At 42.6% G+C, this 26,295-nt stretch overlaps 1 protein-coding gene across 4 annotated transcripts in view; it reads left to right on the top strand.

Annotated features, from left to right (window-relative positions):
* MEIS2 (Meis homeobox 2) overlaps positions 1 to 26,295 on the top strand; it is a 202,735-nt gene that overhangs the window by 56,772 nt on the left and 119,668 nt on the right. For all 4 annotated transcript variants that reach the window (XM_008702265.2, XM_040620440.1, XM_040620442.1 and 1 more), the window contains exon 8: positions 5,402 to 5,547. In XM_008702265.2, coding sequence (XP_008700487.2) covers positions 5,402 to 5,547 — 146 coding nt within the window. The remainder of the gene's footprint in view (positions 1 to 5,401; positions 5,548 to 26,295) is intronic.

Genomic DNA, 26,295 nt, shown 5'->3' with positions numbered 1-26,295 from the left:
CATCACTGTCGGCATCATTGCTTTATTCCAGACCGAGAAACTGATGTCTAAAATATAGATAGATTTTTGGCTAAAGGGAATAAGACAATATAGCAATGAAAGGAAGTGATGTCCTTTTGCCTAGGTAGTTTTTATGACCTAGAATTTTATGGATTGGGAATTTCTGCTTTAGAATTTTCCAAGGGTACTTCGTTGATTCACTGGCCATACAGCTATGGGTATGCATTCTGCCTACACCTGGATACCCAGGGTATTCCAGGATTAAGCTTTCTGCGACTTAACTCTCTCAGTATTGGTCTTTTAGGTAGGTGTAGACTGGGGCTGCTTTCCAGAGCAGTGCCTTGCTCTGAGCACCGTATGCTCAGCTATGGAAAGTATGTATGACTTCCTCCAGAGTATGGGTGTAAATCCAGCCACAGATGCTCTCAAAATACCACAGAGTCCTTTTTTTTTTTTTTAAGATTTTATTTATTTGAGAAAGAGAGAGAGAGAGCGAGCACAAGAGGGAGGAGGAGGGTCAGAGGGAGAAGCAGACTCCCCGCTGAGCGGGGAGCCTGACGTGGGGCTCGATCCTGGGTCTCCAGGATCATGACCTCAGCTGAAAGCAGACGTTTAACCGACTGAGCCACCCAGGCCCCCCAATATCTCAGAGTCTTAAAACAGGAGGAAGACCCAGAGATTAGATTTGGGCCTTCAGACAGTAACCACCCAGGGCAGCAGGTTAAGGGGCTCTTCTGTGTGCTCTACAGCATTGCTTCTTAAACGTAAGTGGTCATTACATCACTCAGAACACTTAGTACCATTCAGATTATTAGGCTCCACTCTGGAGATTCAAATTCACCAGGTCTGCGAGGGTCCAAGAATTTGCATTTCTCACCATTTCTTCATCAGTGCTAATGCTGCTGGTCCGCATTTTGAGAGCCAATATTCTATAGATCTTCTTTCTTCCTTTGTAGCCCTCATCACCAGAAGATGAGGGTGAGGCTCCATTCTGTTGGTCAGGACATGTGATGGAGAACATCGTGGCTCTTCGGCAGTGAATAAGGCCCAGGCCACATTGTAGTTCCTCGCCACGGCCGCTGACCCCATGCATGGGAGCAAGATAGACTTGTAACTTCCTACCCATTCCTGAGGTTGCATCTTCTTTCAAATTAGAAGGTCATCTAGTTCAGTGGCTTCCAAAAGGCAGTGAGAACTAGTGCTAGGCTTGCATAAGCAAACCCAAGGAACGTGTTAAAAATATAAATTCCTTGCCCCTGCCCTGGGATATTTTGAGTCAATGAATCTGGGATAAGGCCTAGAGACCTGTGTTTTTAACAATCTCCCCTGATGATTCAATCCACTTCAAAGTTGTCTATCTACAGGCCTTGAATATTTCTTTCCATGGTCACACACGGCACATTCTAGTAATACACAGCTCTTTTGAGTATCTTTGCCCCAAAATCAGACTGTATCCTTAGAGAAGGGATTAGCAACCTTTTAGAAGGAGCATTCCACTGTTTTTTTCTTTAGTTTTTCCTCATCAGAGATGGCAATGGTGGTGGAATGGCCAGGGGTTCAGCCCCCTCCCCCCCAAAGGCCCTCAGGGACACTGGGTTCTTCAAAGAAGCACCATTCCTGGTATGTTTAGAAGTAACTGTGTGCACACAGACAACCTGGCCCCGTCGGCACTATAATGAGTGCGATTGCCCCAGTTTGGGATCCTCAGAAAGAGGGGAGGGTCCTTGCGTAAGCTCATGGATGAGTTCAGTCGTTCCCTCACCCGACATACAGTCACCGGGTATCTGCTGCGGGTCAGACACAGAGGTGTGCTCTCAGGGTAAAAAGAGAAGCAAGAAACAGTTCTTGCGCTCAGGAGTCCACACTTCCAAATCTCAACTTCAGATGCTGAGATGTATGCTATTATCTGTTATATCTCCTTGGGCATCTGTGCTGATACACACACACACACACACACACACCCCTTCTTCGGCACAGAAACTCATTTGGCACAGGTGCCCAGGGATTGCCAACCATCTTACATGCACACAGCCTTAAAACAAGAAGACAATGTCCACTTTAAGAGTTCCTAACTCTAACATCATCTGCACAATTTTATTTTAGTTTGCAGATCACACAGTTTCCTTCCAAAATTTTTCTTTATGCCGTTGTTGTTCTGGAGTTGGTTCACAGTCCATTGGAGGAAAAAAATGGCATTTATTCTGTTATTTGGAGAGGAAAATTCCTCGCTTTAAGGAGGTATAGACACTAATATTCATTTAAAAATCTAATGTCTAGGGATGCCTGGGTGGCTCAGTCGGTTAAGCATCTGCCTTCGGCTCAGGTCATGATCCTGGAGTCCCGGGATCAAGTCCTGCATCGGCCTTCCTGCTCAGCGGGGAGTCTGCTTCTCCCTCTGCCCCTCACCCTGCTCTCATGCTCTCTCTCACACTTTCTCTCTCTCTCTCTCTCTCTCAAATAAGTAAATAAAATCTTAAAAAAGTAAAAAATCTAATGTCTAATATCTACTTATTATAAAAACGGGCACATTTTTCTTTACAATTATCTGTTACACTGAATCCAAATTCAAATATTTTACAACACTTACCTAAAATGGACTGCTTTATGCTAAAATTCATGTAATGCTCCTGCCTTCTCCAGTTTAAGTCAGTCATCAAAAGATGCTCCATCTAGCCATATTTTTTTTTCTTGCGCTAAATAGTTTGAAGGTGTTACCAGCCCTCTTTGCTTTTAAGCAAGAGAAAATGCACTGTGGAAATGCTGTCTCTCATTTTTAAGGTCATTGATTGGGTGAAAAAGGCAAATGCCTTCTTCTTCTTCTTCTTCTTTTTTTTATTTGGTTGAACTTCCTTTAATTAAGCAATTAACCTTTTAAAATAAGTGTATTCAAAAATCTATCAAAAAGAGCTAAATGAGATTTTAACAAAATCCTGACAATTTCAGCTTAAACATATACACAGAAACCATATGTGCTTCGGAAGAAATATATACACACAGGCATTGTTTACAGTGTGTGTTTTTATATTTGGAAGACATTGAAGGAAGAGCCATTCCATACATACATTATCTGCAGTGTACGTCCAGATAGCCCACATAGATTTTACATTAAGAGACAAAGATATCTTTATCCATGGTGGGTAGACAGACAGACTGACCGACTTCAAACTTGGACTTGCAGCGTAGATTTTTTTTTTTTTCTTCCTCATCTCCGGGTACTGCTTTTCAAAATTGCCTCGGGCTACAGAACAGCACCTCAGATCCCCAAGGCCCACTGCCTGGCTCCTAATAGCCACTCTCCATCTGTGTCACATGAACAGCTGATGAGATCGCTCCAGTGTCTGTATTTTGGAGAGCACATCCACCCAGGTTAAAATGCCGGGGTTGCCAAGGAGCAGTCAGAAGCCATTAGTGTGGGTGAGAATTTGCCTTGCAGCAGTTCCTTGGCATAGTGGGAAGCGTGTACACGTGTCCCTGCTCGAGCGTGTGTGTGTGTGTGTGTGTGTCTCCTTGTGCAAGAGACCCCTCATATACGTGGGTGTATAGGGAGGGTAGACAGATGAAGACTAACCTCTGTAGATCCAGTACTCATAAGTCAAATGCCTTTTGTTTCCCTGGACTCTGATTAGTTCTTTGACTATTTGGGGTCCTTTTGACTCACTCTTTTTTTTTTTTTTTTTTTTTTTTATCATAACAGACGGCAAAGAAAAAGAGAACAGCAACTTTGGGGTCATGCTCTAGCGTTTGGGCAGATGGAAGGGAGCTGCTTTGCCTTGGGGCAGGGTGGTTGTAATGAAGTGGCCTGTCAGTCTGTAAATAGTGAGGGTCATCTCTTCCATGTGATGGAGGGTATCACATTGCAGTGAAAATGGAAATGTCAATAAAATTAATCTGCCGGCTCTTTGCTGTGGCTTTTCTGCTTCTCTGGTCAAAGAAGGTTGAGGGTTTTTTGGTGAGAAAGGAAAAGAACAGGTATTGGGAAACCCACGGAGTAGACACAGAAGTTGGAAGGTGAGGGGCCCCATGGGCAGGCCGTCTTGGGGTAGCCCAGTGCAAGAGAAAGGAACGGGGCTGGGAACGAGCTGGTGGATCTGTAGCATTCCCGGCAAGCTGTGGAGTGTCTAGCTCAGGCTACATTGAGCACAGAGTTTATTGTTTTAGGCTTTCTTGGACAAGGTTTTTACTTAGCATGGGATTTATGGCATTTACTGCTAATGAATGTCTATTCTTAAATTACAAAAACCCCCATCTCAGCGCAATTCCCAGATGTCCTTCCAGGACCCCAGCTTCTTAAACACCAGCAGGGAGCATAAACTCTCCACTTCTCTGTTTTCCTCTTTCGTGTGGCTCCAGGCTAATGATGTGCAAGGAAAACACAGCCATCTATAAAGCCCCAGTGCTGTCCCCGTATTCTTCATTTATTTTGCATTTGATTATGCCACAAGTCGGATCTTGTTTCTTTCCTTTTTTTAAAGTTATTAGTTCAAATATTAATGTAGGGATGTGGCATATATTGCTGCTCTTGATTGATGCCTTCCCAAAAACAGGAAGACGTGCTCGTATGAATTTTAAGAAAGTAGGGGTCCTGCAATGCCTTGCCAGAAGAGTTTTTCAGATACATAATTTAGATGCCCTCCAGGCAGGCTTTCAAGGCATTTTTGCTGGAGGGCAAGAAAAAATAACTATGACTGTTAAAAGTAAATGATTTTTGCTAATGCACAATTAATGCCAGAGAAAAGCACAGAAGAGGAAGATGTTGATAGAAACTTCTGATTAAGTGAGCACCCTACCTTCATGTATATCTTTTTTTTTTTTAATGATAATGATCATGATCAGTGGTGCAGAGAGCTAAAAGTTTTCACGTCATGCAAATGCTGAGTGCAGGGTCATCTGAGGAGTGTGTGAATGTGCGTGCTTAGGAGGTGACAGTCCTAGGAGGGGCTGAGCAGGCAGTGTGTTATGTGCAATGAACAGTGACACAGTTACTGTCACCTATGCAGGCAGCCTAGAATATATAGACTACAGAACATTTAACTTGATTACCCTTCAGTATGTGTTCACTATGGGCATGGGGTTGCATTTTCACCGAATGGGTTTTCTGATGGCGGTTTTCCCACATTGGATTCCATAATTGACAAAGAGCTACTGCACTGTGTCAAGCGCACAATTATAATTGAATTAATGATATGGGCGAGTGTGAGACACACAAAATTAACATTTGAAGAGGCCTGGTGTAATTTTGTCTTTTACATATTTGTGTCTCCAATTATACTTTAATGAAAGAGAATATACCCGCTTAATGGATTTCTTTCAACAAGCTTAGCTGAGCTCGTCATTAGCCGCGCATTGTTGTTGGCACCCTTTCTGTGTTGTCTCTAATGTATTTTCATTTTTCTTCTACCAGGGGATGGTTTAGACAACAGTGTAGCTTCACCTGGCACAGGGGACGATGACGATCCGGACAAGGACAAAAAACGCCAGAAGAAAAGAGGCATTTTCCCCAAAGTAGCAACAAATATCATGAGAGCATGGCTCTTCCAGCATCTCACAGTAAGTCAAGATGAAAGAGGAAGTTTTGTTTTGCCTGCTGCTAGCATAGTATACAGGTTGATACAGATTTGTTAAAAAATAAGGTGCCTGTTTTCCCTTTCTTGTGATCTGATGACTAACGGAGCAGCGAAGGTTTTGCCAACTGTCACTACCCACAGAACACCCTCGGGAAAGGAGGACATTTTTGTTTTAATAGGCCAGGAATGGACATTTTCAAAATGGTCTAGAGCCCTACACAGCATGTGTAAGTAAATTTGTTATTTATGGTAAAAGGTATGAGAGCGATTTCAGATAACGCCACCGCGACCAAGGGAAATGGCTGTAAGGAGCTCAGGAATCAGGAAGGCTGCTGATTGCGTCTTAGCGAAAGCCACCTCCTCCAGGAGGGGGAAAAGCAGTGCCTTGCCCGGTGCATGTCCATCCGAGCTCATGGTATCAGCGCCTCTACCCTCTGGAGCCGCGTGCAAACATGGCCCGTGTTTCTGGGACAAACACAGAAGGGTTCTGGGTGCTATAGCGCCTTCATCTGTAGGGTGGAGAGTAAAGATTCTTTTTCAGCTGTTCAAGTCCATTTTCTTACAAGCTCACCCTGTTCACTTCTGGGAAAAGATCAACTATGCAACATTTTTAAAGTAACAGTGTATCTTTTACCCTCCTGTTTGCATTTGGTTGGTGTATACCTTGACTCTAAGACTCTGGTGACCAAAAAAAATAGGTATATGTATATATATTGTACACATATGTATAATATACATATATGTATAATATATATATATATATTTATAAAATATTGTTACGGAGGAACCAGGCACTCATATTCTACTGTTCATTTGGAAATTCTGGGAAAACGGTAAAGGTGTCAGAGGCAGTTGCTTGCTATGATATTGTTTTCAGGCCATTCTCTTTAGGCTAATGCTTAAAAATAGAGGAGCCCACTGAAAGCTGAAGGTCTTCTTTGATTATCCAACTTGTGTGTTGCCATGCTGAATGACATTAGTTACAGTGTCATGGGTCCAGGACAAGGTCCCACTTTTATTTATGGTCGTGGCCGCCGCTCTGCTCTTGCAGCGGAGCTGCAAAGGGCAAGGGGTGGAGTGGTGGGGGGGGGGCGGAGTGATAAATTCACATTCCTAAATCGGCCATTTTGATGTAAGGACATTAGTAGCAAACTAAGGTGTATCGATCTGGCCCGTGGTGTCAGGATTAGCTGGGAGAACCAACGAGGCTGCCCGGGCGGTGGTTATTCTTGCCTTGCGGCTATGGCCATTTCAAAGGTCAGGGCCCTGCACTGACTCGGCTCAGAGGAATTAGACAGAACATGCGGTCTCTGGGCTGATTACTTAACCAAAGACAAAATAATGAGTCCTAAGCAAATACTGACTAATTGAAAGGGCTGTAAATCCATTACATATTGGTCAGGGATAATCAGGAGTATTTAATCACCTTTATCTATTCAGGAGCACTGAAGCTGCAACAGCAAAGCCCTGAACCTTGCCATGTGGCTATTATTCTCATCATTATCAAAATTACTTCACAGCTGTTCTTTGCTACATCACCTCAGCTGGAGATTTACTAACCTGTAAAATGTTTTTAATTTGGAAGTCGAGTGAGTGTGAGGGGAGGGGCTTCTCGGTTTTTTAAACGGAAGGTTTGTTTGGTTAGAGTAGCAAGTTAGAAAGGCAGGGTAGGGGCGCACGGAGGCGCACGGCCTGCTCCCTGAGAGCTCACCTGTTTGGCTTCCTCCCTCTGTCTTCCTTCATGCTCAGCCCTTCTCGCCAAAAAGAAAGATCTCAACGGTGGCTTTGCAGGCAAACATCTCCATGTATTTGCAATCCCTCAGTAATCAAAGTCAACATCCCAGAATAGCCAAACCTGGGAGAATTCAGCTGCTCTGTTTACAAATGAGGAAACTGAGACCCAGGAAGGGAAGTGATTAACTCAAGGTCAAGCTGCGACCAGGACCCAGCCTTCCCTGTCCCCAGCACTGTGCTTTTTCCACCACATTATGATGACTTTGCTAACACCGTTATCCCCTCTACCGGTGGCGTGCAAATCTCGCACGACCTCTGCCATCAATACGCTTGGCGTCAAAGGGGGGAAATAGGGAGAAGCCAAGGGCCGTTTTCTGTATTTGTTTTTAAAGCTTCCAGCTCCCCCAGTCTCTCTGAGTAGAGAAGGCTTTCTTTGCACCTTTCTCTTCACGCCGACTCTGTCCTTCACCAGCCATATTCTGGGCCTTGAGCCTCCAGTGTTAGTGTCCGGCACCCTTGCTGGACCTCCCGCCTTGTCCTGTCGGTACCTTATCTCCCACGTCCCTGCCCTGGGCTGAACCCACGGGGCACTGTGGCCACTGGTGAAAAATTGTGGGTGGCCAGGGGTTGCTCGGCACTCCTTGTGGCTTTGCTGTGCTGGGGGCTACAAATCGACCACAGCACCTTGTCCCCGCCCCGAGAGTGCATTCATCTGGTTAGAGGAACTCAAGACTTGGTGCAGAATTCTATGGCCGGCTGAAAATTTTCTCTAATGCCTGTCCTTGGAGTGGGGAGAGAAGAATCAAAGAGTCTCAGCCAGGCAGTCGGGAAACCGGCCTTCGGAGGTCAGCACGCCCCTGTACTGGCTGAACCTCAGTTAAGCCCATTAAGTTCTCTGGACCTTCCGTTGCCCCATTTGTGCCCCTGTGGGACACAATGTAGGTTCTCCACACTGCAGGCTCTTTTCCCGCACCCACAGCACCGGGTTCACCTCAGGAGCACGTAGCCAGAGTCCTGTTCTATCCCAGCCTCTGGTCATCCTTGCCTCCCTGTCCCCCTTTCTTTTTTACTCTCTGCTAAGTGCTTTATTTTTCTCCTCCCCATGACCTTCTTTCACAACATGCCCCTTTCATTGCTTTCTCCCACTGGCTTTGTCTCCCAGTCTTTCCCTCTGCTCCCCTCCCTTGCCCTTTCTGCACCTCCCTTGTATCATAAGGAAATTCTCCCTGGCTGGCTTTCTCTTTGAAAAAAAATGTTCCCTCTTTATCCAGCTCTCACCCCAACTGCAGAGAAGAGGTTCAGTCACTTTGATGAGGATGGTCCTGTACAACTTTTACTTTCCAATCTTTAATGAGCTGAAAGATTTACTCAGCTATAATTCCGAGCTCAGAAACCAAGAATAGAGACCCCTAACTAGCGACATGTTAATTTAGACTTTTCTTACATGCACTAACGGGCATGAGGAAGTCCTTGGAAATAGAGATGCCCACTATATTTTTCTGTCACTTAATTAATTTCAACTTTCAAAGTGAAATGTTGGCTCTAGCTCACTGAAAATAGATGTAGTCTAAATTATTATTTCATGTAAATTTCTTCACAAGCACATGATCCAATGTGCATTCCTCCATTCTTAGTCTCTTTAACATTATTTCAAACCGATTTGTTCCCTTTTGTGCAGTATGACCTGTTCTTGTATTACAATAATCCCCGATGTACCCTTTTTTCTTTCTTTTTTTAGAAAGAAGCTAATTGAATTATCTCATTATTTTAATTTGTTAAGCAAATGTATTTTGCATCTCAGGATGTGTCCTTAAAGAAGGGGGCTGCTGAGGCTTTGCCCCCTGAATGGGCCATTGGCCCATTTTGACATTCATGCATTCATTAACTAGCAGAACATAAAAGAACTCTGGTTGTATTTTTTTTTCCAAACACCCAACCAGCATGGAGCAACTTTTTCCAATAAGCCACAGGGGTCTCTCTACATATGTTCTCAACTGCAAGCTATTGTCACCTATTCTGAATACCTCAAAAGGCCCAGAGAAAAAAGAAGCCCACCTCAACAAAGGCCAACTGTAGCAATTGTTAAGTCTTAGTCTCAATATGACAAAAATCATTAACCTTCAGTTTTCTTGGAAGCACAAGTTCCACTACAACTGTAACAGTTAAAACAATCTCAAATTCCTGTGCACCACCAACTTTAGGGAAAAAGGTAATACCCTTGCAGCTGATTGATTATATTGAAGGAAATATTTAAACTAAATCCAAAGTGGCATTAAAAAAAAAAAAAAACAACTATTGGATGAATTGAGGAATTTCCATATTCAGAGTCAAGCACTTTGAATTTAAATTTAATCTGAGGCTAGATAATTCATTTCTGGTTTCTAACTACGAATTTCCTAAGTGTCTTTTGAAAATCCCCTTTGAAAAACTCATAATAACTTTTAAAAAATAAACCCATATATATATACATATATGTTTCTAAATTATGTATATATTTAGAAATTCACCTCCCAGAAATATTCTATATATGATTACCCCCTCTTTTACTGGTTGATGGCTCTGCCTGTCTTCTCAGACTAAGAAATCTAGTGAAGATTGAAGAAAGAATCTGTTGGAAATGTATGTGCTTTTGCTGGAAAGTACCCAATGGCAAAAGAACTTAGGGAAATCCTAGGGAAGTATATTCCTTTCACTAACACATGGAGATTATGGTATCATAAAAGCCTGCCATTACAACTGTTTTTATTTGACTTCAAAGATAGTTAAAGAAAGAAACAGCAAGAAATAATACTGGGGCTAACGGTTTATTCATAACCGTGAAACACTCCTCCACGCCAAGAAGCCCTTAGTGTGCTCAATTAGGCTCTCAGGCACCTCCACTTGCCACCTTCGAGAGTTTTCTAGTTGTGCTGCAAAGAATGTATTTGATCATGGAATGAAAACAGGAAGTGCTCATACACAAAGACGCCCCTTGCTCATACCCGTCTCTAACTAAAGGTTTTCTTATTTGAAAACACGGGGCTCAAGCTCGCACTTAGGGGATGTGGGACTTCTTTCAAAGATATGTGTGCAGAATCAGAAGCAAATTTACTTTAAAGTGATGTCCTATCATGCAGCCTTCTTGAAACTGCAGGTTCTAAAAACTGTGTGCCCTTTGTTCCTGGTGAGATGCTTTGTCCCCCTCTGGACCTCTGCTGATGGTGAGGGAGAGTGATGAAGCCTGCCGTTCACACGTTCAGTTGTTTGGCTCCTTGTCTATTAGAGATTGTTTTATAGGATTTTGTAAGGGTCTCCGGTAAGAAACATGAGTTTTACAGTTTATCATCCTGCAGAGACCATGTACCCAAGTTATGAGTAAATACAGCTCCATGTTCCCGCAGAGGAACACATATCTCTTCTCCAGTGAGCTCATCGAGATCATATGACAGTCAACTTAGTCATCTCAGATTTTTCTACTGTACCCACACAGAGGCACGCACATACACGCGCGAGACAGACAGGCAGACACAGACTGTTTTGCCTTGGAACTAGTTTCTTCCTCTTGTGTAGAGCTGGATGGCTTCTTTTCGTAAGTGAGGTGATGCAGTGTCGAAGTAAGAGCTCAGGGCCTGGCTGTCTGACTGGGGGGGTTAGGTGAGTCCTCCTTGAAGGGAAGCACGAAGTGTCCTTTTGTGGGGCTCTCCAGGCATAGGGTTCTACCAGTGTCGTGACTATCAGTTATTCATTATCGGGGGCAAAGCAAAACAAGACACAGGGCCGGGAACCTGCACGTGGTAGAGTTGTGGTTTTGAGCAGCTATCCTCTCTGAGCCTCCTCTTCCATATCCGTAGAGTAGGGATAATTCTAGAACCAACTTAGAAGGGTTGTTGCAGGGGTTGCGTGAGATACTGTAAAGCACTCAACACTATGCCTGGCTCTTAGAATAAGGACATAGTATGATTCTTATTTTGATCTAGCTGAGTGGCCAGGGGGAGGCTTTGACCAGCGGAACTGGGCAGCCGAAAGTAACCACTTGCTTGTGCGGTCTGTGTGAGCTGGGGAGATCAGGTTTTCCCAAACAGGTCCCAAATGCGCCTCAGTAGGAGAGAACGTCATCTAAATCGTGCCTTCTGGAGCCATATAAACATCTGATGGCTGCTCACTTATGCTAAGTGATAGCATCCAAGGGTCCTGGTGCCAATGGAAAGCCAGAGTATGCTGGTGAGCCCTCTGGGGTAGGGTGGGAGGTGAAGAAGAAACCGGTTATGGAATAGCTCAGAATACCTCAGCCGGGGCCTACTTTTGATAGAGAATGTTCCCTATCACTGTAAGACGTCCAGTATGTGAACAGAATCTGCAGTCTCCAGCTTCCTCAGAGTGTTAAAGTCCAGGCTCCCTGACAGACAGCATGCTTTTTGGGTTTTTGTTTTTGTTTTTTTTTTTTTAAAGGGGTCACTGAATGTGAAATTAGAAGACTGGGTTTGAGCTCTGTGATCTTGGGTAAGTTAGTCAACCTCTGAACCTATTTCCTTATTGAAAAATTAAAATAGTAAATATGTGCCCTACTTAGCTGGTTGGTTGCTATCTCGGATGATGTAACCAGCGTGTGACTGGGATGCGGTGCACGAATGTTGAGTGTTTTGGTTTTTTGGTTGCGTGCTTGGGTTTCCAGCTGCCTGAGCTCTTGCAGTACCCCAGGAGATCAGCCGGGGTGAGAGACACCGCGCTGCCAGCCTCGTTCATCTCTACCCCGGGTTCTCCACCTGTTCAGGCCACAGGGGTATCCATGGAGACTCTGACCGTGCCTATCATGGGATCTCTTTCTAAGGGCCTTGAGTAGTTAACTGAATCAGTATTCCATGGACGTTAGTTGTTTCTACTTGAAAATTAGTGCCTTTATGATTCTGAGATGATCTACTTAATACCAATTGCTATAGGCCAAATGAATACCAAGTATAAAATGCTGGACTGACTTAGGACGTGAGAGATGGCCTCTCTCACATTCGGAGATCTAGATGAGCCCTGCTGGGCAGGGGAATCTGCATGTGCAAATGCATGTGCAGAACGCACAGCTGGAAAACACCAGCAGAGAGGACGTCCCACAAACACGCAGCGCACTGAGGCCGCCCCTCGCTGCAGCCCTTGCGTTGTTTTTCTGCTTGCCAGGAGAAAACATCTGTGAATTATTTGAATGGAACCTTATACTGGAGATCGTCTGAATTGGTGTCATCTCTGTTTAATTTCAGGAAATGATGTCACAATGCATTAAATAACAATGCTGGGTGATTTATTTTCCCATGGACATGCTGTCCTAAGCATTCCTCTTCTCTGGCAATGTTTCCAATTAACTGTAAGCTTGAGTGTTCTTCCTATTTCGTAATGATTTTGAGGGGTGGGGGCGGGAGGTGGGGGTGGGAAGAGTGGTAATTTCAGAGGTTGCCGAGGTTCAGAGCTAATGGCACATCCATCATGTCCTTATTGGGACAGGGAGGGTACTGAACGTCAGGGCTGTGATCACCAGTGTCGACCAGCAACAGTGTTGGTTGGTTTTAAAGAATGTCTCAAAAAGAAAGCCTGAATGTTCTGATCCTAGCTGTCCAAAGAGCCACCAGATAATTTTAATAGCGACCCGCATACTGTAGCTTCTGTCTTGATCAAAGTTTCTATGCACTCCCTTCTTCAGTAAAGAATAGAGGACATAAGTCAATTCTGTGTGCCATCTGTCGTCGTTTTTACAATTTCTCAAATTAAAGAGACAGGCCAAAAATTTAATGTTGTGTTGAATCCTAGAAGCTGCTCTAGAAGAAATAAAATTGTGACCACATTTATGTTGTCTCCCTTGGAGGAAAGAAAAAAGTTGCATTGTTGCTGTGTCATAACCTTGTCCTTGGAGTCCCAATCTGGTGTTTGGGATCAGAGTGTGAGGGGTTCAGCACGTAAAGGCTGATGTGCTTGGGACTCAGCACCCCTTGTCCACATTCTGAATGATTTTGAGGTCAAGTCCCCAGTATAGTTGTGGTGGCAGTGGCCTTCCATGGGGGTGCCGAGGTGTGTGGTCTCCTCAGTACAAAAACATCTGGTCAAGAGATTTCAAAAGTCTATCAAACAATCCCATTTAAAAAGAAGTTCAGCTGAGATAGATTAAGAAAATTAAGTCCCAGATTATGAGCGACTAGCTGACAGACACATTTTTAAAATGAGCAACTGGGTGAGAAGATTGAAGAATGAAATGCTTATTAAATTACCATCAAAAAGACACTAAAATAATTATTAGCTCAAAGTTTAACACCCAATTTCATAAAATATCACTCTAAGTATAATTGTTTAAAAATACGTTACAGAATTCAAAGAGATGGAGAATGGAGGACCCTTGAATAAAAGAAAATAGAAGGCATGTGCATATCTGAATATTCAGCTATTTAAAACCTCCAAGAATAGAGTGCCATTAAATGCTGTTTAGCGAAATCCGTGAATATTCATTCAGATTGTAGAGAACGGTTCCATTTCTTCATTCCACACGACCACAGTGTGCGAGTGTGTTCTGTGGAGAGGTGGCGTTATTGGCATATAAGGGCCAAGTAGACTGGGCTGTGAGAACACTCACTGTCCCTCAGCTTTGCTGCAGCAGGACAGGGTCATTAAAGTCATCTTCATGCTCAGGATTAATTCTGATATTAGAGACCGTTGCTGCACAGATTTCAGGCGACTCCCGCAACTGCCCTGCCTTCTCTGTGCTGTGGTCTGTTTTTGCAGTTTGGAACAGATTAGGGAGTGTAAAGGTGATATCCTGCCCCACTGCTCCTGTTAAGAAGTAGTGACTTGGGGAGGAAGCATGAGGTTGGGTGAATGGAATTTGCCTTTAGCACATTAACGTGCTGGGTACCACTTTCTGAATTGATTGGCAGCCGTTGTTTACAGTATGCAATGTAATCACGGGCACCCTTTAAAGGTGTATTATCCTCTTAAAACATAATAGTAATGCCATTTTCATGCTTTTACATTTGCTATTCATATTTTGAACTGCCAAGTCCCAAATCTGCCAGAACTGATTTAAGTTGTTTTTATCTAATAGTAGATAAGTTGTCAAGTCACAATATAATGGCAGATAATTTTTCTTAAACTATAGTTTTACTTCTTAGTTATAATAGATAACATGAATATTTGTTGACTCTGACTTGATTGTCCACAAAAAGAAAAATTACAACTCAAGAGATTATTGTTGTGGGATTCTGAGATAAGAAGAAATGAAGAGAATATTCTTCTCTAGTTACTCTGAGCATTATAGAAAATTAACATGAGCCACTAATCAGCCGTCTCCCAACCACCCTGCCGCTCAGTTTACCGATACCTGATTTGCCTAACATAGCCAGACAGCAAAGATCCACCCTTCATCCACCAAAGCTGGTTGCTGCTCTCAATTTTAATACCTCAGTTTTCACATCATTATATATATATATACATATATACATATATATATATACATATATACATATATATATACATATATACATATATATATACATATATACATATATATATACATATATACATATATATATACATATATACATATATATATACATATATACATATATATATACATATATACATATATATATACATATATACATATATATATACATATATACATATATATATATACATATATACATATATATATACATATATACATATATATATACATATATACATATATATATACATATATACATATATATATACATATATACATATATATACATATATACATATATATACATATATACATACATATATACATATATACATATATATATACATATATACATATATATATATATACACACACACACAGATACATAGACTGATTGATTTACCTGTGAATCATTCCCCTACATTCACAAATATTCCAGAATTAATTTTGACTTGGAAATAGCTGGAAACTCCAGAACTAATAATTTAGGTAAGGATAATCCCATGACTCCGGTCATATTCCAGTTGTAAAATGGCTTATTTCTTACCCTGGACACATGGTGTGACCCTGTCATAAGCCGACAATAAACAACGCAAGTACGCTGGGGGTGGCGTTACACTAGTCTTTTAAAAAGAAAAAAGCTTTTATCAATAGAAGAGGTGGATGCTGGATTATTCCCTGTAGGTTTGGTGACATGTTGGAACTCTATAAAAGCAGCCTTATTTTTTTCCCCATGGTGAAAAGTTACAGGTTCCATTTCAGTGTTCCAAGATACCTGCAGGCAGCTCATGAGTTCTTACACTTGTTTTAAACCTTGCCTCACGATGAATTAAGAAAAAAAAAAAAACCTGTTAAGAGGGCACGGGCAATATGAGATCGTTATTAGTGAGTTATAGTCGCAGTTCAGTTTCTGCATTAGTTTCTAGCAAACCATAAGTTCTGACCTGTATGGCAGATCCCACCGACCACTCGATGGCACTTTGATGAAGACCCTCCTTACTGCTTAATCCTGAAGGTTTTATGTTTGCTAGTGAACTGCTTAAGTGATAATCAAGTATGACCAAGTGAGAGGCATCAGTTTTTAATATGACCTCTGTACCCACCCCGGGCATCCTTTCAAAAACAGTTTGAAAGTATGTACGTACGTATGTACGTATGTATGTATGTATTTTTGCAGAGCAAGTTTAAAGAAAAGTGTGATTTGGTTCTCTTTGGTTCTTACATGCTTGTATTCTCTTGTCAGTGTCTATCCCAAATACTACCCCCACCCCTGCTTATTTAAAACATTTATGTGATTAGTTAGGTAAACAGGAGGTGCTTAAATTCACCTGAATCTGTGGTGGTGCTTGATTGGGGTAGACAGTGGAAATGTTTGGGATTAATCAAAGAATCAGTGCTTTGCCTACCTTTGATAGTAAAGACAATCTGTTAATTCCTTGTGCTTTACAAAAACAAACAAACATTTCAGGGCAGGGAGAAAGAAATTCCTACTGTTGACAGGAACACACCCAAATATCTGTACATACATCGGAGGCAGCCCAGTTAGGATCAAGGTGAAGTTATTTAAATAAGATCTTATTCTCAGCTCAGAACCTTTTGTTCTCTGAGTTATCTTGGGCAAGTCATTTAACTTTCTGAGTGCTGGTTTTTTCACCTTGTTATTTTGAGTTAGCTGAGATTAGGAATAGTCCTTTGAAAAGGGCAGAATACTACGAAAGCACAAAACGATATTCATTAATGTCTTCCTGTAACCCACCAAAATAATTAATTTGCTCTGTCTTAGCTCCATGAAAGCTGAGCTTGGATATGGGTGAAATACTCTTCAGAGGAAAATGTTGTACTTGTTTCTTTTGACCTAAGTCTGTTGGGAATGAGGCTCAAATCCTACAGTTAGCATGAGATATACAAGGAAAGTGCAAAGACCTTTTGGACCATTCACCCTGTGGCACGGTTTATAAGGGCATCATGAGTGAAAATAATTTTTGAAATTTCATAAACTCAAACTTAAGAGAAAGAACCGGGTGAATGATAGCAAAGAAACCTCACAATGAACTTACTCCCACTTGTATTATTACAGCTTTGGAACAAGCTCCTTGGGGATTTCGGTATCTTTGTTCTTTGTCCATAAACTCTTCATCCTGAGAATTAACCGGTTCACCAGTCTGCCACTTTTTATGCTGGCCAAGCTGGTGAGAACGAGCAGCTTTGCATCTCTAAATCCTAGGAGAGACATAGAATTATCTCTTTTCAGCAAGACACTAGTGAGGCTATTTTATTTTTTTCCTGAAGATAGTTCTGATCTGGATGCTAAACCAGGCTACTTTTGATCCTACATCCAGAGATTTGTGCATGCTACAGCTCGTTAGACAGAATCCTGTTTGGCTACAGCATAGAATAGGTATGGGAGAATAGTGGGAAAAGCTTGGAAATGTATACTGAGGCCCTAGGTTTAGACCTTACAACCCAGATATCCAGGCGAGGAACCTCCTTGGGTGTTAGAAATGGTAATACTATGGTTTGAGAGTTGAGACTGATCTTTGCAGAAGCAATGCTTGGAACCATGGTAATGGATAAAGGTAAGTAAAGAATAGAGCACAGAAAGAAGGGGTTAGTGGAGAGAATCTCTGTGAAAACTACGTTTAAAGGGAATAAGAGAGAAAGTAATGAGCAAAGATAAAGAAATCAGATTAGTAGGAACATAATCAGATCATGTGAAGAGAAGGAGTTTCAAAGCAGAGGAAGTAGATTCAGCAGAAAGATCAAGGACAATGATGACTAAAAATAAGCCTTTGGATTTGGCACTCGAGAGTCCTGGTCTACCTTTGAATTCTACAGGCTGAGGAGCGAGCACACAAAGTTGGAAGGGAACAAAGGAAGAACAGAGGACAGTGCGTGGGATGGCAGGGTCAGCAGTGAGGTGTAGCGGGTGAATCAGGTGTTGCACTGGTGGCGGGAAGGGAGCCAGGCTGTGGGTGTGCAGGGGTGGAGAGGATGACACTGCATAATGCGGGGTTCCGAAGGAGGAAGCCAGTGAAGGTGGAGGTCAAAGCACAGGTGGTAGGAAAGTCAAAGAAAGGTGGGTAGGAGTCAGACACCTTTTGTAAAGAATAGGAAGAAAGCTGAGGAAATTCAGAAAAGAACTGCTCTAACTAGGCGAGTTGGAAATGTGGAGCGTGTGATCAGGAGCGAATTAGAAAGGCATAGCACTGAATCCAGAGGCCAGGCTGGAATAGACCCGCTTTGCACCATTTCGTCCTTCCCCAGGCAGAGCTCAGGCACCCAGGGGTGGGAGGAGGAAAGCAGATGACAGGAAAAACCTATGCCTAGGTGAGAGGGAGAGTTTTAGAGAACTGTTGAATGGCTGACTAGTTAAGTCAGAATTCCGATGACATGTTCCTTTTTTGGATCATGACTGAAAAATGATTCTGCAGTTCATCTGAATAATGAAACGATTAAGAAAAGTCAAGATATTTTTGGAAAAGAAAAATTAGGGAGGTCTTGCACTGAGTATCAGTAAAATAGATTACAGAGCTGCACGATATGGCCCTGGCTAACGTAACAGGCAGAATGATCATTTGAACAATGTAAGGATACAGAAATCAACCCAGATATATGAAGAAAGTTATTCATTTTAAAGGCATCACTTTAAATCAATTGAGAAAGAAAAAAGTAAGTCAATGAGTGCTTTTTTGGTTAATGGTTTAACTATTTTTGAAAAAACAACCAGTACTCTCAATTGAAGTAAGTTCCACATTTAAGAGTTCATTGAAGGAAATATAACTATTTCTTCTTCCTTTATTTATTTAGTAAAATCCTTTCAGAACATACAAACAAAAGAATTATAAAGAAAAATAGTGTGGGGGCGCCTAGGTGGCACAGTTGGCTAAGCATCCGACTCTTGGTTTTGGCTTAGGTCATGGTCTTGGGTTTGGACTCCACGCTCAGCACAGAGCTGGCTTGAGATTCTCTTTCGCTCTCCCTCTGCCCCTCCCCCTCCTAAAGTAAATAAATAAATCTTAAAAGGAAAAGTGGTAATAGGTTTAAACAAAAATAAAAATTGAAAGCTTTTGAATGTCAAGAAAACACCATAACATAAAGGCAGACATTAGAATGGTAAAAATATTTGCAACATTCTATAACAGGCAAAGGATTAGTGTCTCTAATAAAGTGTACAAATTGACAAGGAAAAAAGTACAATGAAGGCACAGATGAAAAGGTCCATTCACAAAAGAAGAAATATAAATGGACAATAGGCATTTGAAAAATGTTCAAGGTAATTAGTAACCAAATCAATTTCAAAAAAGCAACAAAATACTGTTTTTTTCTATCAAATTAAGAAAAACTAAAAACAGTTAGTATCCAGCTCTGTCCAGAGTGGAAGGAAATATCTCCCTTAATAATGACAATAAAAATTGGCTTAGCCTTTCTGGAATTTAAACTTCTAATATAAATTACTAATCATGTTCTTATCCTTTGATCCAGTAATTCAATTTCTAGGAGTTTATCATAAAGGAGTAATAAGAAACATACACAAAATTATGCAAAATGTTGTATGAAGATATGATATATGACAATAAAACATTGAAAACCACCTGTATTTCCATCTATAGAAGACTGTAATGGAATATTATGGACTGCTATGTAATCATTAAAAATTACAGTTTCAAAAATATTTTGAGGTACAGAATAATCTCTCAGTGTATTATCAGGTGAAATAAAACTGATAAGGCAGTGCTTATTTTATTTTTTAAAAGATTTTATTTATTTGAGAGAGAGCGAGTATGCACAAGCAGGGGTGGGAGGGCAGAGGGAGAGGGAGAAACTCTCCACTGAGCAGGGAGCCCGATGCAGGGCTTGATCCCTGGACCCTGGGATCATGACCTGAGCCAAAGGCAGATGCTTAACTGACTGAGCCACGCAGGTGGATAAGGCAGTGTTTATGATATGATTTTACTTTCGTGAAGGAAAATATATATAGATATATGCATAGAAGAACAAATGAAATGTTAACAGTGATTATGTTTGGGTAGTGAGATGTAGGTGACTTTTTTTAGTTTCTTCTTTATGCTTATTTGTATGTTCTAAATTTTCTATAACACGTGTACTGTATAGTACACGACAATGCATTTATTCTAATAAAGAACCTTACTGGGCAGGGAGGAGCCCACTGAGAAGTTGCAAGTCCAGATAAAGATGAAGAGAGAGAACAGAGAAGCAGGGAAGGAACGTTTTAAGGTCTGTGATCTTGGAAGTACAGTATCTCTCCATGATGAAATTCAGGGCTGATGCAGTAGAAACGGTTGACATTGGAATTAAGAGAGGCAAGATGTTTGAAAGGTCTCTGCCATATATATTGAAGCCTTCAAAAGTAGAGACAAGCAGCAGTAGGGAGAGGAACCTTCTAACTTGTACAGAAGCCATTGGGGAAAGTGGAGGTGGCTTAGAGGTCCGCATTCTTCTGTCAATGGTGATGGTGAGGGATGACCGCAGATGCCGTGGACTTCATGAGAAAAGTGGGTGGAAGGCTTTAGATCAGGGGCTGGGAGCAGGAAGTAAGAGAAAGAAGGGAAGAGAGAAAAGTCTGGCCTCTCTTCCCAGATATCAGAGGGACTGGTAAAGAGGAGAAATGGGTGACTTCAGTGGGAGAGTGTCTTAGTTCAGGCTGCCGGAGACTGGGCAGGAGGGGGGGGTGTTAAACAGCAGAAATTTCTTTTCTGCTTGTACTGGAGGCTAGAAAGTCCAAGATCAGGTGTTGGCAGCATCAGTGTCTGGTGAAACCTTTTTCCATGGGTTGCAGACAGAGAAACCTTCTTACTGTGTCCTTACATGGCCTTTCTTTGGAATGTGTGTGTGGCGGGGGCAGATCTTTGTCTCGCCTCCTCTTCTTATAAGGCCACCAATCCTGTGAAGTTAGGACCTCACCCTTATAACCTCATTTAACCTTAATTACCTCCTAAAAGCTCTATCTTCAGATGTCATTGCAATGGAGGGGAGGGCTCCCACCTACGAATTTTGCAGGGACACAGTTCAGTCCATAGCAAAGGGTTTTTAGGGAAACCTGTTTCAGGACAAACTCAAGTTTTAAAAGTCCAGGATGTAGAAGTTCTGTTTGTGGAAAAGATCAAAGTTATTTTTGTTCCCTGACACAGCAGGTAAGGGTGAGGGCAAAGAGGCAAGTTAACTTAGGAGGTGGCGAGACAAAACAAAAAGAATGCCAAGAGTCATGCTGTCGGGATTGCAGCCCTTTGCCCAGAAAGCTCTCTAGGATGCTCTCAGGGATTGGAGCAGAAAAACCAGAACACAGATCCCTAAAATGTTTCCCCAAAGCACCTGGATGGAGGAGGGAAGGAGGAGCAGAAAAGGCCTGGTGATGACAACTCAGTTGGCTGAAATAAACCGCAAATAGATTTCTTATTTTGGTCGTGCTTAAGGTTGGTTGGATCTAGCTGTTTTTCTTTAGAGTTCAGTTTTACATATGTTTCGGCGCCCCAACCAGCTTGTGTAGTTTCAGGATTTTTTTTTTTTCCCTATTGCTTCGGCGGTGTCTCAGTCCGGGAGGGGAAGGACTGAAGGACGCGGTGGACGGCAGACAGGCTCATTCCCTGGTTTGTCAGGCGGTGCTCTTGACCCTTCCTCAGGACCTGTGATTAATACACGCTTTGTAGAGGAGACTTGGCAAACCCTGCTCTCCACAGGACTCAATTCATAATTCACAGCGAGCAGGAGGAGCCGGGGCTTTGTGGTGGCTTGTTTGCTCTTCGCTGCGCAAAAAAGCAATGCGTTCTGACCTTCACTGTTATCTAATCAGGAAGTAGCCAGGCCCGGCATGGAGTGGAGTCCTCCTAGGGCTCTCTACAACTGTAAATTATGTTCGGGCTCCCCGGATCTGGGGCACGCCACACTTTACATTACTATTGTGTATCTTAAAATAAACAGCATCGCAAGCTGTTTATTTTGGTGTTACTATGTATGCAATTTTAAAACAGTGGTTACTTAAACAAATGTCTCTGTTCCCACAGCACTTGAAAGCCAGTGTTTGCTCCTGTGGTTTTGGGTTTTGTCACTTCTGTTTGGATTATATCTGAAATCCACACTGAGCACTCGGACGAAGCTGGCGGTGCCTAGACAGGACCCGTGATTGGGCCATGCCCTTCACCCTGTTCAGCTCTCTTCCCCCCCCCTTCCCACACTCCCCCTACCTCAAGAGCGCTGTAGGCACACACACCATCTTGAGATTTTGTCTTCCCCTCGGAACACTGAGTTCATCCCCGTGAGTCCTCAAGAGGGTCCTTTGCGTTCCTAGATGCTGTACAGTTTAATTAAATAAGTGGTACTGTGATGCTTCTGTCATGAAATACTACCAAATGTTCATATGAAATTGTCATTGGGAGGGATGTCTGGGTGGCTCAGTTGGTTAAGTGCCTGCCTTCGGGTCAGGTCGTGATCCCAGGGTCCTGGGATCGAGTCACGCGTTAGGCTCCCTGCTGAGCGGGGAGCCTGCTTCTCCCTCTGCCTGCCACTCCCCTTCTTGTGCCCTCGCTTTCTCTCTCTGACAAATAAATAAATAAAATATAAGAAAAAATAAAAATAATAAATAAAATTGTCATCTGGGTACTGGAAATACAGCACATACTCCACTGATACAGTCTGGGCAAGATGGAAGGGAAGAAGGGCAGTGGACAAAATGGACAGAAAGATAAGTTTTGACAGTGACTTGCCCAAGGACCTGAGTCTTTATACTCGTCTGCATACGGGGGTGAAATAGGGAGGTACAGAGTCTTAGTAACACAAGGCTTGTGGGAAGGGCTTTAGTTTAACTCCCAGGAGGCCACTTATTAGCACTGTTTCTTTGGGCAAGTTCTTTCACATGGCTCAGCCTTCATCTGTAAAATGGATAGGATTGTTGGGGTGGGAGGGGGACCAGATGACGTAGGATGTGTAAAACAGCCTTGAATGAGGTTGGTACTGCATAATTAGTCTTCCCCTTCCTACCCTACTCCTCACACCATGATATGAATTATAGCTGTGGGTGGTCTGGGCATAGTCCCATCAGCTTGAAGCTGCCGTTCGTGTAGTGTGGGACCCTCAGTGTCCCACCTGCTCTGCGGCTGGGTGATGTTTGGGATAGTCATTACCCAGAATCCACTTGGTCATTAGAGGTGGGGCAACAGCATTCCAGATTTCCTTCTCCATTCCTTGGTTTGTTTTATCATTTAGAGACATTCTAGATTTAGTCTTTGGTTTTCCTTGCTTTCTGATTTCATGAAGGTGACTCTGCAAGATATTTTGTGTGTGGATTTTTAATTCTAAATACACAGAAAATACTCAGTGATCATACAGTGATAGAAAGCGTGTCTCTTATTAGCTAAGTTGCCTTGGGCAACTGATTTAACCTTTTCATAGCCTCAGTTTCTTCCTTTGTCAAGTGGGGATGATAGTAATCACGCCTCCGTCTCCTCCCTGGGTTATCACAGCGCAGAAGGAAGATAAGCATTTGCTACCTTATCTGCATTAAGTACTCGGGAGAGTTAGCTCTCGTCGTTATGTTTGCCCTTTAAGGGGGGCAGGTGTTTTTTAATTTTCATAATTATTTTGAAAGTGAAATAATTTCAAAGTTCTTGGTGTCATCAGCTCACCTCTGTCCTAAACACCATAGAATCCCATTTTCCTTGAAGGAACTAACCACAAATCTCTAAGAGGGGCATGAGAGAGATAAATGGGGATGGCAAATAAGATGGGGTGGTCACTCGGTGATGTCTGTCTTCCCTCTTCAAAGCCAAGAGTGCATCCTATCATTCATCCTTTCTGTGGTTGGTCAAACTTAGGACATACCCTGGTTGGTGGTATTTTTCTTTTCATCTGCTTGTTATCTTCCTAATAATTAGACACAATCCGGCAAGCTTTGTGTACATGTTTTCTCCCCTGTTTCAGCCACCTCCAGCCCCTGTACTGGCTGGAGTGCATTTGATTTGACTGCATTTCCCTTTTTCCTCATTTCTTTAATCTCCTGTATGTCGCTTGCATCTGGAGTTCAGATAATTGTATTATTTTCTATTGGTCTGCCCCCTTGGAAACTGCTCAAGATTCTCATTCTGAAGAGAGTGAGGGAGAATGCACTTTTTTGCCCCAATAACATTAGATGGCATAGTGACAACTGTGTGTTTGTTAAAAAGCAGTTAGCACAAATTAGAAATACTTCACAGCAGATGTGTTTTGTGAAAGGATATGTTAAAAAATTAAACAGAGAATACTTTCCGGTTATAATTTTAGAAAAATATTGTGCAATGAAGCAAATTTACAATTCATTTAAAATCAACCTTTTTATAGAGTGTGTGCCTTCACGATAAAATTTTGACAATTCTGCAATTTGTTTCAGTGTTTCATTGAGGGGGCGGAAATCCATCTGCTAGTTATTTTGGGGGACACCATTACATCAATAAAATGATTCCAAAGTTGTACACAGACTTCATTTTAAATTAATGTGTAGCTGTTTTCAGTATAAGTGACTTAAAGGTAAAAGTTCTTATTATATGTATAGTAGGAATTTCTTTTCCTTCTGTCAAACACAATCCCAGTGTACTGTGCTCTCCAAGAATATTTATGGGCCCTGGGTTCTTGCAGACGTTTCTTATTTTTACTTCACTGACCCCTTTTTCAGCTGCTAGAGGGACATCTTTTTTTTTTTTTTTTTGAAAAGTTGCTGCCATTGATAGAGTTGCTATTAATCACTGTCTACCGTGTTGTGACGTAGGTTCTAAAAACATCCCATTGACTGGCTTTTGCAAGCTGGAGACTTACCCACAGCACTGGCCTTTGATATTCGACTCACACCAGGAAAAAGAAAATGCAGAGTAAAAACACGCACACACATACACAGACACACACACACAACAAAAACTGCAAATAGAAAAAAGAACAAAAACTGGAGAACACAGAGTGAAATCAGAAACAGATAGCTTTCTGTGAGCGGCTTAGTTTGCCATGGGAGCAGCGAAGCTATAAATCTCAGCAGCGTTTGGAAACTGAGCACGCGGCTGCTAAATTTATCATTCGTTCTTTGTTGGTGCAGGGAGGGTAGTAGCTGGCTGACTTGACCAACTTTGGTTTCTGTCCGCCATCCAGACCATTTCATTTTTCTCAAAACGAAATCAGCATTTGTCTTTTGTTGGATCAAAGGATCCCGGGGGTTGGACCCACTGTAGGGAAAAGAAGGGGCATGAAGGACTGTCTTGGAGTCATCTGTGTGTTGTGAAACTGTGTGATTTCTTCCAACTCATGGCTGCGGCGCTGGGGTGCCTTTCTTTCTCAATAGAAGGAAGAGGGATACGCATCTCCTGCTCTCTACTCTTAAAAATTTAAATCCATCTGTGGAATTTAAAAAGCGTAGGGAAAGAAACTTCACCGCCATGAGCAGATCTGGAGCTCGATGAAGCCGCAGAATCCCCTCCTTTTGTTTGCACTAGTGTTCTCTGTTGCACTGCACTGGGGGGGGGGCGGGGGGGGAAAGGTAGAAAGCACGCCTGCTACAGATGTGACTAGCTATGAATATTCATGAGTGCCGGTCTCCTCTTTCCTACAGCACGCAGGCCTTTCTGATCTCCCTCTTGCACAGCTCACAGATGCTCCCCCCGCCACCGCCTCCACGCCCCCACCTCAAATCTGCCCTCCCTGACCAACCCTTGAACAAGAGTGCAGTTTCGTTCGATCACAGCCTGGCATGATACAGTGATCAGTGGCCTTCGAAGTGTGTGTGTGTGTGTGTGTGTGTGTGTGTGTGTGTGTGTATGTGTGTGTGCACGCGAATATAGTCTTGCATCAAAACAAAGGGGGGAGAAAAGAAAAAAAAATGTAATTATCCACAGTTTTATGAATCCAACTCCCCTTAATGTTCATTATTTAAACCAGCAGCAATTACAAGTTCAAAGGGGTTTAGAGGGCCAGCAACCCGCATAATCACTGCCAAATTAAGCGGGACTCATTCGTCACAGGAGAGTACACCCTGAGCAGTGAATCATGCATGCTGTGACAGGCTCTGATTTACATAAAGCAGAAATCTGTGCCCTCTGGGGCTGCACGTTACTTCATCTCGGTAGCCCCGTGCTACGTGGCTGTTCTTTTGGTGTTAGGAGGCTGATGCTACCTTCGACGTGGCCCAGCATCTCACTCACTGTTGACGGTAGTCACTCACGTTAGTGTGGGCTTGTGTTCACGTCACATATGAGGCCATGTTGCAAGTGAAATTCTCGTTCTTGAAAAGAATGTATTTGCTTAAAGTTTGCACGTTTTAGATAGTTCCATGACGGCAAAGAACCTGAGTTTTGGAGCAGTTGTGTTTGTAGTTGAAATCTGTGATACAGGGGAGCAAAACCCCTTGGACCTGAGGCCTCGGTAGGCCTAAGGGGGTGATGTGTTTCCCGTCCTGAAGGCACTGAGGAGTGCCCCCTAAGGTGCTCTCCTGTTTGGTGACGGGTAGGGTCAGTCCTTAAAGGAAACTGTGCTCTGCAGCTGGGCATCCGGTTTCTAAACTTTGGGCTTCCAGTGGGA

The sequence above is a fragment of the Ursus maritimus genome, unplaced genomic scaffold, assembly GCF_017311325.1.
Source record: "Ursus maritimus isolate PB19 unplaced genomic scaffold, ASM1731132v1 scaffold_35, whole genome shotgun sequence".
Taxonomy (NCBI): Eukaryota; Metazoa; Chordata; class Mammalia; order Carnivora; family Ursidae; genus Ursus; species Ursus maritimus.
Note: the sequence above shows the minus strand (reverse complement) of the source record. Positions and strands in the feature narration are given on the sequence as shown.